Genomic DNA, 14,225 nt, shown 5'->3' with positions numbered 1-14,225 from the left:
TCGACCAAAAAAAAAGTAAGGCTAACCCCTTTGTATTTTTTGCGAAAATTTCGACGACTTTGAAAAGTGCTGCAATTAATTTTCTGGCGCACTATTTCGACGTAATTTCGCGAGAGAAATCGATGAGGCGTAGTCCCAATAGGCTGCGACCAACGGATCAAAAGTTACAGCCAAAAAACTGACGATTTTTATCGCCATTTCTCTGCTGTTGTTCCTACGCTCTTTCTGATGTGTTTTCTGAGTTCCTGGGGGTCCATTTAGTCTGGAGAAGGTCGAACAAATCGATTCCCAGACGAAAAATTTTTGGACCAAAAAAAAAGTAAGGCTAACCCCTTTGTATTTTTTGCGAAAATTTCGACGACTCGGAAAAGTGCTGCAATTGATTTCCTAGGGCACTATTCCTACGTAATTTTGCGAGAGGAATCGATTGAGCGCAGTCCCAATAAGCTGCGACCAACGGATCAAAAGTTACAGCCAAAAAACAGACGATTTTCATCGACATTTCTCTGCTGTTCTTCCTACGCTTTTTTTGATGTGTTTTTTGAGTTCCTGGGGGTCCATTTAGTCTAGAAAAGGTCAAACAAATCGATTCCTAGACGAAAAATTTTTCGACCAAAAAAAAAGTGAGGCTAACCCCTTTGGATTTTTGGCCAAAATTTCGACGACTCGGGAAAGTGCTGCAATTGATTTCCTAGGGCACTATTTCGACGTAATTTTGCGAGAGAAATCGATTAAGCGCAGCCCCAATAGGCTGCGAACAACGAATCAAAAGTTACAGCCGAAAAACTGACGATTTTAATCGTCATTTCTCTGCTGTTGTTCCTACGCTCTATTTGATGTGTTTTCTGAGTTCCTGGGGGTCCATTTAGTCTAGAAAAGGTCGAACGAATCGATTCCCAGACAAAACATTTTTCGACCAAAAAAAAAGTAAGGCTAACCCCTTTGTATTTTTTGCGAAAATTTCGACGACTTTGAAAAGTGCTGCAATTAATTTCCTGGCGCACTATTTCGACGTAATTTTGCGAGAGAAATCGATTAAGCGTAGTCCCAATAGGCTGCGACCAACGGATCAAAAGTTACAGCCAAAAAACTGACGATTTTTATCGCCATTTCTCTGCTGTTGTTCCTACGCTCTTTCTGATGTGTTTTCTGAGTTCCTGGGGGTCTATTTAGTCTAGAAAAGGTCGAACAAATCGATTCCCAGACGAAAAATTTTTCGACCAAAAAAAAAGTAAGGCTAACCCCTTTGTATTTTTTGCGAAAATTTCGACGACTCGGAAAAGTGCTGCAATTGATTTCCTAGGGCACTATTCCTACGTAATTTTGCGAGAGGAATCGATTGAGCGCAGTCCCAATAGGCTGCGACCAACGGATCAAAAGTTACAGCCAAAAAACAGACGATTTTCATCGACATTTCTCTGCTGTTCTTCCTACGCTTTTTTTGATGTGTTTTTTGAGTTCCTGGGGGTCCATTTAGTCTAGAAAAGGTGAAACAAATCGATTCCTAGACGAAAAATTTTTCGACCAAAAAAAAAGTGAGGCTAACCCCTTTGGATTTTTGGCCAAAATTTCGACGACTCGGGAAAGTGCTGCAATTGATTTCCTAGGGCACTATTCCGACGTAATTTTGCGAGAGAAATCGATTAAGCGCAGCCCCAATAGGCTGCGAACAACGAATCAAAAGTTACAGCCGAAATACTGACGATTTCAATCGTCATTTCTCTGCTGTTGTTCCTACGCTCTATTTGATGTGTTTTCTGAGTTCCTGGGGGTCCATTTAGTCTAGAAAAGGTCGAACAAATCGATTCCCAGACGAAAAATTTTTCGACCAAAAAAAAAGTAAGGCTAACCCCTTTGTATTTTTTGCGAAAATTTCGACGACTTTGAAAAGTGCTGCAATTAATTTCCTGGCGCACTATTTCGACGTAATTTTGCGAGAGAAATGGATCAAGCGTAGTCCCAATAGGCTGCGACCAACGGATCAAATGTGACAGCCAAAAAACTGACGATTTTTATCGCCATTTCTCTGCTGTTGTTCCTACGCTCTTTCTGATGTGTTTTCTGAGTTCCAGGGGGTCCATTTAGTCTAGAAAAGAACAAACAAATCAATTCCTAGACGAAAAATTTTTCGACCAAAAAAAAAGTGAGGCTAACCCCTTTGGATTTTTGGCCAAAATTTCGACGACTCGGGAAAGTGCTGCAATTGATTTCCTAGGGCACTATTCCGACGTAATTTTGCGAGAGAAATCGATTAAGCGTAGTCCCAATAGGCTGCGACCAACGGATCAAAAGTTACAGCCAAAAAACTGACGATTTTCATCGACATTTCTCTGCTGTTGTTCTTATGCTTTTTTTGATGTGTTTTTCGAGTTCCTGGGGGTCCATTTAGTCTGGAAAAGGTCCAACAAATCGATTCCCAGACGAAAAATTTTTCGACCAAAAAAAAAGTAAGGCTAACCCCTTTGTATTTTTTGCGAAAATTTCGACGACTTTAAAAAGTGCTGCAATTAATTTCCTGGCGCACTATTTCGACGTGATTTTGCGAGAGAAATCGATTAAGCGTAGTCTCAATAGGCTGCGACCAACGGATCAAATGTTACAGCCAAAAAACTGACGATTTTTATCGCCATTTCTCTGCTGTTGTTCCTACGCTCTTTCTGATGTGTTTTCTGAGTTCCTGGGGGTCCATTTAGTCTGGAAAAGGTCGAACAAATCGATTCCCGGACGAAAAATTTTTGGACCAAAAAAAAAGTAAGGCTAACCCCTTTGTATTTTTTGCGAAAATTTCGACGACTCGGAAAAGTGCTGCAATTGATTTCCTAGGGCACTATTTCTACGTAATTTTGCGAGAGGAATCGATTGAGCGCAGTCCCAATAGGCTGCGACCAACGGATCAAAAGTTACAGCCAAAAAACAGACGATTTTCATCGACATTTCTCTGCTGTTCTTCCTACGCTTTTTTTGATGTGTTTTTTGAGTTCCTGGGGGTCCATTTAGTCTAGAAAAGGTCAAACAAATCGATTCCTAGACGAAAAATTTTTCGACCAAAAAAAAAGTGAGGCTAACCCCTTTGGATTTTTGGCCAAAATTTCGACGACTCGGGAAAGTGCTGCAATTGATTTCCTAGGGCACTATTCCGACGTAATTTTGCGAGAGAAATCGATTAAGCGCAGCCCCAATAGGCTGCGAACAACGAATCAAAAGTGACAGCCAAAAAACTGACGATTTTTATCGCCATTTCTCTGCTGTTGTTCCTACGCTCTTTCTGATGTGTTTTCTGAGTTCCTGGGGGTCCATTTAGTCTAAAAAAGGTCGAACAAATCGATTTCCAGACGTAAAATTTTTGGACCAAAAAAAAAGTGAGGCTAACCCCTTTGGATTTTTGGCCAAAATTTCGACGACTCGGGCAGGTGCTGCAATTAATTTCAGGGCGCACTATTTCGACGTAATTTTGCGAGAGAAATCGATTAAGCGTAGTCCCAATAGGCTGCGACCAACGGATCAAAAGTTACAGCCAAAAAACTGACGATTTTCATCGACATTTCTCTGCTGTTGTTCTTATGCTTTTTTTGATGTGTTTTTCGAGTTCCTGGGGGTCCATTTAGTCTAGAAAAGGTCAAACAAATCAATTCCTAGACGAAAAATTTTTCGACCAAAAAAAAAGTGAGGCTAACCCCTTTGGATTTTTGGCCAAAATTTCGACGACTCGGGAAAGTGCTGCAATTAATTTCCTAGGGCACTATTCCGACGTAATTTTGCGAGAGAAATCGATTAAGCGCAGCCCCAATAGGCTGCGAACAACGAATCAAAAGTTACAGCCGAAAAACTGACGATTTTCATCGTCATTTCTCTGCTGTTGTTCCTACGCTCTATTTGATGTGTTTTCTGAGTTCCTGGGGGTCCATTTAGTCTAGAAAAGGTCGAACAAATCGATTCCCGGACGAAAAATTTTTCGACCAAAAAAAAAGTAAGGCTAACCCCTTTGTATTTTTTGCGAAAATTTCGACGACTTTGAAAAGTGCTGCAATCAATTTCCTGGCGCACTATTTCGACGTAATTTTGCGATAGAAATCGATTAAGCGTAGTCCCAATAGGCTGCGACCAACGGATCAAAAGTTACAGCCAAAAAACTGACGATTTTTATCGCCATTTCTCTGCTGTTGTTCCTACGCTCTTTCTGATGTGTTTTCTGAGTTCCTGGGGGTCCATTTAGTCTAGAAAAGGTCGAACAAATCGATTCCCAGACGAAAAATTTTTGGACCAGAAAAAAAGTAAGGCTAACCCCTTTGTATTTTTTGCGAAAATTTCGACGACTTTGAAAAGTGCTGCAATTAATTTCCTGGCGCACTATTTCGACGTAATTTTGCGAGAGAAATCGATTAAGCGTAGTCCCAATAGGCTGCGACCAACGGATCAAAAGTTACAGCCAAAAAACAGACGATTTTCATCGACATTTCTCTGCTGTTCTTCCTACGCTTTTTTTGATGTATTTTTTGAGTTCCTGGGGATCCATTTAGTCTGGAAAAGGTCAAACAAATCGATTCCTAGACGAAAAATTTTTCGACCAAAAAAAAAGTAATGCTAACCCCTTTGGATTTTTGGCCAAAATTTCGACGACTCGGGAAAGTGCTGCAATTGATTTCCTAGGGCACTATTCCGACGTAATTTTGCGAGAGGAATCGATTGAGCGCAGTCCCAATAGGCTGCGACCAACGGATCAAAAGTTACAGCCGAAAAACTGACGATTTTCATCGTCATTTCTCTGCTGTTGTTCCTACGCTCTATTTGATGTGTTTTCTGAGTTCCTGGGGGTCCATTTAGTCTAGAAAAGGTCCAACAAATCGATTCCCAGACGAAAAATTTTTCGACCAAAAAAAAAGTAAGGCTAACCCCTTTGTATTTTTTGCGAAAATTTCGACTACTCGGGAGAGTGCTGCAATTGATTTCCTAGGGCACTATTCTGACGTAATTTTGCGAGAGGAATCGATTAAGCGCAGTCCCAATAGGCTGCGACCAACGGATCAAAAGTTACAGCCAAAAAACAGACGATTTTCATCGACATTTCTCTGCTGTTCTTCCTACGCTTTTTTTGATGTGTTTTTTGAGTTCCTGGGGGTCCATTTAGTCTAGAAAAGGTCAAACAAATCGATTCCCAGACGAAAAATTTTTCGACCAAAAATAAAGTGAGGCTAACCCCTTTGGATTTTTGGCCAAAATTTCGACGACTCGGGAAAGTGCTGCAATTGATTTCCTAGGGCACTATTCCGACGTAATTTTGCGAGAGGAATCGATTAAGCTCAGTCTCAATAGGCTGCGACCAACGGATCAAAAGTTACAGCCAAAAAACTGACGATTTTCATCGACATTTCTCTGCTGTTGTTGCTACGCTTTTTTTGATGTGTTTTTTGAGTTCCTGGGGGTCCATTTAGTCTAGTAAAGGTCGGACAAATCGATTCCGAGACGAAAAATTTTTCGACCAAAAAAAAAGTAAGGCTAACCCCTTTGTATTTTTTGCGAAAATTTCGACGAGTCGGAAAAGTGCTGCAATTGATTTCCTAGGGCACTATTCCGACGTAATTTTGCGAGAGAAATCGATTAAGCGCAGCCCCAATAGGCTGCGAACAACGAATCAAAAGTTACAGCCGAAAAACTGACGATTTTCATCGTCATTTCTCTGCTGTTGTTCCTACGCTCTATTTGATGTGTTTTCTGAGTTCCTGGGGGTCCATTTAGTCTAGAAAAGGTCGAACAAATCGATTCCCAGACGAAAAATTTTTCGACCAGAAAAAAAGTAAGGCTGACCCCTTTGTATTTTTTGCGAAAATTTCGACGACTTTGAAAAGTGCTGCAATTGATTTCCTGGTGCACTATTTCGACGTAATTTTGCGAGAGAAATCGATTAAGCGTAGTCCCAATAGGCTGCGACCAACGGATCAAAAGTTACAGCCAAAAAACTGACGATTTTTATCGCCATTTCTCCGCTGTTGTTCCTACGCTCTTTCTGATGTGTTTTCTGAGTTCCTGGGGGTCCATTTAGTCTAGAAAAGGTCGAACAAATCGATTCCCGGACGAAAAATTTTTCGACCAAAAAAAAAGTAAGGCTAACCCCTTTGTATTTTTGGCCAAAATTTCGACGACTTTGAAAAGTGCTGGAATTGATTTCCTAGGGCACTATTCCGACGTAATTTTGCGAGAGAAATCGATTAAGCGCAGTTCCAATAGGCTGCGACCAACGGGTCAAAAGTTACAGCCGAAAAACTGACGATTTTCATCGTTATTTCTTCGCTGCTGGTCCTACGCTTATTTTGATGTGTTTTATGAGTTCCTGGGGGTCGAATTACTCTAGAGATGGTTATACAAATCGATTCCGAGACGAACAACTTTCGGTTCGAAAATGACCAAAAGTAAGGCTTACCCCTTTTGATTTTTGAGAAAATTCCGAAGCCTTCGAAAAATCCCCCAAAGAATTTTTCTATACCCAAGTCTGACGTAGTTTTACCCGAGAAATCGATTGCACGTGGCTAGTTGGAATATGCTGCGAGGAATGGAGCGGAAGTTGCTGCTAAAACATATGACATTCCCTCAGGGTATTTAGAACTAAGGGAGAAGGAAAATGATAAACTCATAATTGTTCAGTTTTTGTTTAAATCCAGAGACAGTTTATTCTACATCTTTTTATTCTAGTACAAGTGTTTGAGTGCCAGTGTATTCTGTTTTAACAAGTTGCCAGGTTAATGCTATTTATAGCCTCCCGAATATTCTAATCGTCACTCTCAGATTTCAGTTTACTTAAGATTGATCTCGTGCTGAGTTCACATATTTAAGTGTCTTTCCTTATTCCCACCACACCACTGTTTCATTTCATTAAATAAATCCGATATCAACTCCAGCAGATGTACCCTAGTAATCGTACGGAGTATTATGAAATAAATCAACTTCCAACACCTTCAACAGCTTCAATTCTACGCGATCGTTGCTCTCACTTTCAATATTCTTCACATCAAACAGCCGATTCTTAACGTCATAACATCTCCATTTCTCCACCGAAAATGTGTGCTCATGTAAAACTCTCGGGATTACTATTTTTTTGGTCAATTTCCTTTACACCGGACTGTGCATCCCTGACGACCTATGAATTTTTTAAGTTTTCCGGGAAACTGTTCGAAAAATCGTTACCTTTTCCTTGAACTGAACAAGGAATTAAATGAACCCTTTACGACATAATCAAAATGTAATGATGCACTATAAATAAAAACGAACGTTCACTACCCTATTTCTCTAACTACCGAGAGAAGTTGGTACGGTCATTTCGAGAAAATAGATCGTTAAGATATTCGCATTACCATGGTCAGAGGTGTTTATTCAAAACTTGTCAAATCCAGCTGTAGAAATTTACAGTCTTTAGTACTGTGTTGAATCCCCAGCAGACGCGAAAAGTGAAGTTTGAATCAGTATGATCTACTGCTTAACGGTGACGGTAAGATTATGGATTATCAACGGTCACACCGGTTCCACTTCAATAATAACTTGCTCGCTTAGGTTATTGCTAAAAATCTTGGAAATTATTCGAATGCACAAGCTACAGGATGTCACAGGAATCCTAATTTTTATTTTCAATACACGGCTCCACGCTAAAAGATTTAGGATACACCTTGTCATTAATGTAAAATTAACTCATTATAATCAATATTTTATCATTCTCGAGCACGAAATACATATTTTATGCTCTAAATTGTAGGTACTAGCTACAGACAAATATTATTATACTATTATTCATTACATTCAACCAGGTTGATACGGTTGAATGTGATGGACCGTGTTATCATTCGCGTCTGAATATAATATTTGTTTATGGTGTCAATACATATACAGGCGTCTCGTAAGAATAGTTTAACAAGATTGACGACCATAAGGGTCGGCTATCTACACGTGATTCAGCAGGTCGTCGTGCATGCCTTTTGATAATACTGCTGCATTCTCCCTGATTTGCAGGAATCGTGTCTTTTCCACCGATTATTTTCGCGTCTGAACTCTGTCTTTCTCGTGTTAAATCAATCTGATTATACACGATGAATGGTAAGAGGAGGTCGTGTGTCCGCTGCTCCGGGCGGATGAACGAGTACATTTCTGTCCGGATTAAGTTGGAGGAGTTGCTGGTGCTTTCTCAATATGTTTTTTTCTCTCTGCGTCCTTCTGCTTTGTACATTTTCTTTACGAGGTCTTCCCCGCCTGTAATGAGGCATCGCGTAGACCAGCTTCTCCCAGAACCAAGGATCTCCCCACTTCACGTAAGTGTTCATTTTCAAATAGGCCCGTAGTTCCTCGTCCAACTGGTCGGTGGGCCCGATTTCGCCGTAAACGATGATAATGACTCTGCTCCTGCGCTCGGTGAGAGCCTGACGATGAGCTGCTTGGAACTCCAGTTTCCCCCACTCGCTTTTTACGTAATCTGGGGAGACTACGAGTATCGTGCGCCTTGATTCTTCGACGCTTCTCGTAATCTGCTCCGGTATAATTTCCCCGACATTCCAGTCACGGTAATGAACGCACAGTTTGAACGCGTCGGTGCCGTTTTCGAGCTTAGGGATCAGCTCTTCGTCGACGAACTTTTGATCCTGGTGAGCGTGGCTTATAAACGCGTCGTACTTTTTATTCTTGTCCACTGTCTCCTCTGGAAAAAGCTTGCCGAACAATCGATGGCTGTACAACCATATTTCTATTTGGAATTGGTACTTGAAGCACAACGCTGCAACAATGCCGAACAACAAACTGACCACCGCGACACTGACGCTGCCTGCTATAATTTTTCTGGTCGCAGACGGGCACAAATCGTCAGCCGTCAACGTTGAAAGAGTCTTCCCTCTATGGGCTGCATCCCCGCAAGACGTATTCAATATCTCCGGTAGTCTCCTCCCGTTATTCTGGATGAACTCTCGAAAACTGTTCGCCTCGCATTCGCAAATCCACGGATTTCGGTGGAGCGTCAACCTTTTCAGGGGCGTCGAATTCACAACAATTCCCAGAGCTGTCGTATTCATTCGTTTCATGTCGTTTCCGTCAAGCTCCAATACCTAGAAGAAGAACGTTGAGAAATTAATACGTGCCCGGAAATTATTACTCGAATAGACTTCGTGCATTGATTGCGAGCGATCTCTTAATTTGGCTCTGAATTCACCTGAAGTGTCGGAGGTACGCGAGTGGCCGAAAAACTGGATATGTTGTTGTGCGAAAGCAAAAGCGCCGTGATGTTCCCGTAACCTGATTTACCAAACGATGGCATCTCGGTCAAAAAGTTGCCCCTCAGATCAAGTTCGACGTTGCGACGCGTCAGATTCATCAATCCCCTTGGTGCTTCGCGAAGACCTCTGTGGGAGCAATTCACGATGATAGTATTATCATTTTCCCGTAACAGGCAATTGCACTCCTCCACGCACGTCAACGTGTGGCATTCGAAAGATTTGTATTTCAAATCTGCGACACGTGTTCCTGTCATATATTCCGGGCCACTGCACTTCAACTGGTCAGGTTTTATGTGGAACAGTTTTTGAACGTCTGGATGCATCTGTCCGTCCAAATATTCGAGAAAACTGTTCAAGCTGCAGTCACAGACAATTGGATTTTCATCCACTAATACAATTACAGTTCTATCGGCGGCGAGTTTTGTGTGTTGATAATTAACGAGTGCTGGAGCGAAGGATAAGTCGATTACTTTGATATTGTTATGTCTGATATCAAGTGTCAACTTATCCGAAAAGAATTGCAAATCATCAGCCTGAAAATATAAGAAATACATAATCGAATGAATAATTTTCAATACCGCTTGAGATCGCTCATTCGTGGCTCGACAAACTGTTCCAAAAATACAGTCATCGTAAATATTTTTTTTTTTTTTAACACGAACGTTTCCTTCACGAAAAATTACTACCGACTTTGAAGTGTATTAATTTAATTAATGAACACCATTGAATTAAATAGCTGTTTTACAGTCCAAAAATATGGTTTCACTTGCTGAGAACATATTGCAGTGAGTTTATGTGATATATTATCCGACTCAATGAACCTATTTACTAAAAGATAAAAATGTTGATCAGTCTTCATTTCGTAGATAATTTTTCGTGAGGTCGGCTTGCTGTTCGCGTCAGTTGAAACTCGAAAATATTTTAACAAAAATTATTCACATGTAAATTGCATGTATATTTTTCTACTCACTTTTATTTCGGAAAGCTGATTATATCTCAGGTCTATCTTGTTAAGTTTCGACAGTATGTACTGCCAGTCTGAGAAAATCTGCGCAATACTGTTATTGGCCAAATATAGTTCAACTAAGTTTACACAACTATCGAAAGGTGAAAATTGCCCTGGAAACGTGTCATCAATCAGGGTGAGTTTATTATTCGATAATCGTCCAATTTTCAACGACGTTAGCGGCCCAAAGCTCTTTCGTTCAATGATCCGCATTCCGTTTGATTCCAAGTTCAAATTATCCAAAGCGCCAAGTCCCGAAAACAAATTCCTGCAATAATCGAAAATATACTTGATTATTTTATAACATTATTACGATTGCCTTACAGGTTGAAAGTAGATAATTTTCCTTATCTTGGCCTAGCTTTTCATCAGTTGTATATTTTCTAGCGATTGATTGAAAAGTATGAATATTACATGCATTTGTGTAAGTGTAAATAATGATCACTCACTGAGTAATTTTGAATATGTTATTATTCTGCAACTCCAGCCTCTCAAGTTTTGCCATTGACTGGAATATGCGATCGGGAAGACTCGTTATCTTGTTCCAACTCAAGTTTAGACTTGTGAGATTGGTTAAATCCTTGAATATGTTTTTCGGAAGAGTAGACAACGAATTGTGATTTAAATCAAGAATTTTTATTGCCGAGCTATTTGAAAGTAAGTCTTCCGGTAAGCGCGTCAATTTACTGTATTGCAAGTATACGTCTTGTAGTCGAGGCAGGTTGCTTAAAAATCTGTTGGGTAACGTGATCAAAACAACTCGATTGAATGTCAAAGCTAACTTTGTCAAGTTGCGGTTTTCGGATAATAAATCTTCAGGCAGCGACGTAAAATAATTCCCCGAAATTTTCAAGTCGGTTAGGTTCGTCAGAGACTTGAAGACCTCCGGGCGAAGGGTCGTTAGGTTGTTATTATGCAAACCGAGGCTTCTTAGATCAGTCAAACCGACAAATGTGTATGGATCAATATCAGTCAAGCGATTACCCCAAAGATGCAACAACTTGAGCCGATTAAGACCAGAAAATAGCGATGGATTCATACGCGTCATTCTATTATTCCCGAGGTCCAGAGTCTGCAACTTTGATAAATTGCTGAAAAAATTTTTGGGCAGGTCTTCTATTTCATTTTGTCGTAACTCCAAAGTGATCAACTCCGGGAAATCATCCAATAAATCATCTGGAACCTGACGCAAATTATTCAAATTTAAACTTAATTCCTCTATTTTCGGAAATCCTGACAAATGACGGCGCTTCAAGATAGAGCTCAGATTTCTGTACGATTTAAATTCCAGCTTCTTTGTCGGTTGAACGCCAATCCTTTCAGTTATTTCGTGTAACGGCACTTCAGGTAGAAAACATGACTCGAATCGAACCTCATTCACATGTTCAACTTCGCCAGTTGAATTTAATTTGAAAATTGACCAAGGTGGATCACTGTTGCATTGTATTTTCACAGCATCCTTTGGCCAGATATGAATATCAAATCTGGAATGCACGATGTGTGACGGACAATTAAACTCGCATTTATCGGCATTATTCTGCTGAAAATAACAGCCCGACCCTCTATATTGGCATGGCTGTTGCAAGCTTTGATCAATGCAGGCTAATAGCAATAGCAACGGCCACGTTGGTCCACTGTTCTTCATCTTCTTCTTCATTTTTTGTACATATTCTAGTTCCAGTCAAAAATCTCTCTACTGATGTGTTCCTAAAGAAAGGACAAAAATAAATGCATAATGCTGCAGCTCGCGATCCACATTTTCCAGTTTAGAATGAATTGATTAAGTACAAAATACATTGTACATACTCATAAAGCAGAGTGAGATGAGAGTTAATATGGCGTGCACTTTTTGCATTTCTTCAGAATGAATCCGAAGCCATTGCCATTGGCATAGTCTTGCTCAGATTATAGAAAGCAGATGACCAATTTCATGCTATTGAAGTAATACCGCGAAAAATTGGCGCGAAATACGAAATCGCAATAGTAAATTCGTAGAATTAATGCCATTTCTTTATTTCTGTGTAAAATGAAAATACGTTGGGGTGTTCTTGTTCAGAATGACGTAGAGAATGGGGCTATTGAGCCCTTTTCCGCGTTTGAGATACGTGGATTTCGACGTTTGGAATTGTATAGGACGACGTCGAAATCCATTAAAGCATCCCCTTAATATACCTACAATCGAACCAAGCCGTTAAATCCTCACGTCGACTATGAAAGGAAACACATATCAAAAGGTTTAGTCGAATCAATGCTTCATTCGATTCTAACAAGAAGGGCTTCGTTGAATCAAAGAATTTACGCCGCTAAGTCATTTCGTCAAATTAACCGAATGGAAATAGTTGAATTGAACGAGAAGTAAATGAAATTCCAAGAAAATCTATTTTGTCAGTTCGAGAATTCCTTACTCTCCGTGCGCCATTTAATAATAAAATCCGAATTTTTCCGCACTTTGTCATAAATAATACCGAACTATTTTCTTAAATTACTCAATATTGTGGTGTAAACACTCAGAGTAAAATGTTCAAATAACAAAATGTGCGATTGCGGGCAGTGAAGTGAATATTTATCTGTGTCAATTCAAGTACTGTTGGTTTTACAAAAAGTTTTCCTTCTCATTCGAATAGTTAAAATTCCAATTGTTGGGTAAAACAAATATTTCGATCAGCCAACAGATCGTGAATCGACACAAGCAAATATTCATTTCACCACCCGTAACCGCACATTTAGTTGATTTACGCAAAATTTTCTCTCAGTAAACGTTATTTTTAATACTTGCAAATTCCATAAAAATTATCCTAAATCCGTTATATACATTTTTTTAAATCTACTAAATGTGCTCATGACAAAATTAAGTAATGGGAAATCCAACTGCGCTATCATGAGTAAAAAAAGGATTTTCTGCGTAAGAAGATCACATTTGACCCATCGGGTCAAATGTCGGTTGATAAAATTAAATAGTCGTAGAAGTTGTCGTCGATGGGTTATCGTTGAAGATTTGTTTGCAACCGTATTTACAACATATTTTTTTACCGAGTCTAACTTCAACTCGTTACCATTCTCGTATAAAATAATTTATGAAGTTTTTTTTTCTTCAAATCGTGTTTTACTCTGAATTTGACTTTCCAGTGTACTGAATTCACGTTTTTAGACGCATCTTAAACGATATCTGGACTACTGATTTCCGTACAATGATGAGCTCTAAATAATATGACGGTGAAATAAACAATTTGGAAAACATCCTGTCAAGAGATACTCTATTCAATGTATACTATATGGACTAAAATCGGAAATGTGCTTTCTAACGGTAAAATCAGATGCACGTTGAGTTTGACCCCATAAGAATATCTAGTTTCCTACAGAAATTTAGTGAATATAAAACATACACTTGAAAAATGAATTATATACTTACTTTTCTCAACGACTCGCAGCAAACTGTTGATCTGACATCTTTCCTCTCTATCCTAAGTATATGCCAGTTCCATTCCAGTAACAGGGACGTTTCATTGGTATTATTGAGGCCACAGCGAGTTTCGGGTTGACGGGAAAGAGATGATAATTAGAATCCGCAGGGGTGGGGAGAGTCGCTGAATCATAGCCACTGGTCAGAAGAGAATTTTTCACTTAGTCAGAAAATGTGGCAATACAAGTGGAAAGAATAAATGTTTTCTCGTAAAAAAGCAAACATTTTTGCGAAGTTTATGATTTTTCTATTGAATATTTTGCCAAAGAAAGAAAGAGTTAATTCAGATTGTCTGAATCTGGGTGTACAATTGAAATACCCATAATACCCTATCGACGGTATTACTAGGTCATACAATACATACAATCAGAACGCTACGAAAATCTAAAAACGAGTAAACAACAACTATCTTATTGTTAGTCTTAGTTTAGGAAGCTTCTTGAAACGTGCATTCAAAATGCCACGCTACAGTTGTTATGTTACGGATCGTGATCCTTGGGTTAAATATGAATTTCGGTAA

The 14,225-nt window shown here is 39.6% G+C and overlaps 1 protein-coding gene across 1 annotated transcript; it reads right to left on the bottom strand.

Moving 5' to 3' along the window:
- Positions 1–7,989: 7,989 nt before the first annotated feature.
- Positions 7,990–11,904, bottom strand: LOC124405221 (protein toll-like). The gene is made up of 4 exons (XM_046879933.1): positions 10,695–11,904; positions 10,210–10,513; positions 9,176–9,772; positions 7,990–9,071 (listed from the first exon to the last, which is right to left on the bottom strand). Exons 1-4 carry the CDS (start codon positions 11,900–11,902, stop codon positions 8,061–8,063), a joined length of 3,120 nt encoding a protein of 1,039 aa, XP_046735889.1. The 5' UTR covers positions 11,903–11,904; the 3' UTR covers positions 7,990–8,060.
- Positions 11,905–14,225: the final 2,321 nt, after the last annotated feature.

The sequence above is a fragment of the Diprion similis genome, chromosome 1, assembly GCF_021155765.1.
Source record: "Diprion similis isolate iyDipSimi1 chromosome 1, iyDipSimi1.1, whole genome shotgun sequence".
Taxonomy (NCBI): Eukaryota; Metazoa; Arthropoda; class Insecta; order Hymenoptera; family Diprionidae; genus Diprion; species Diprion similis.
This window is presented reverse-complemented; position numbering and strand designations above follow the sequence as displayed.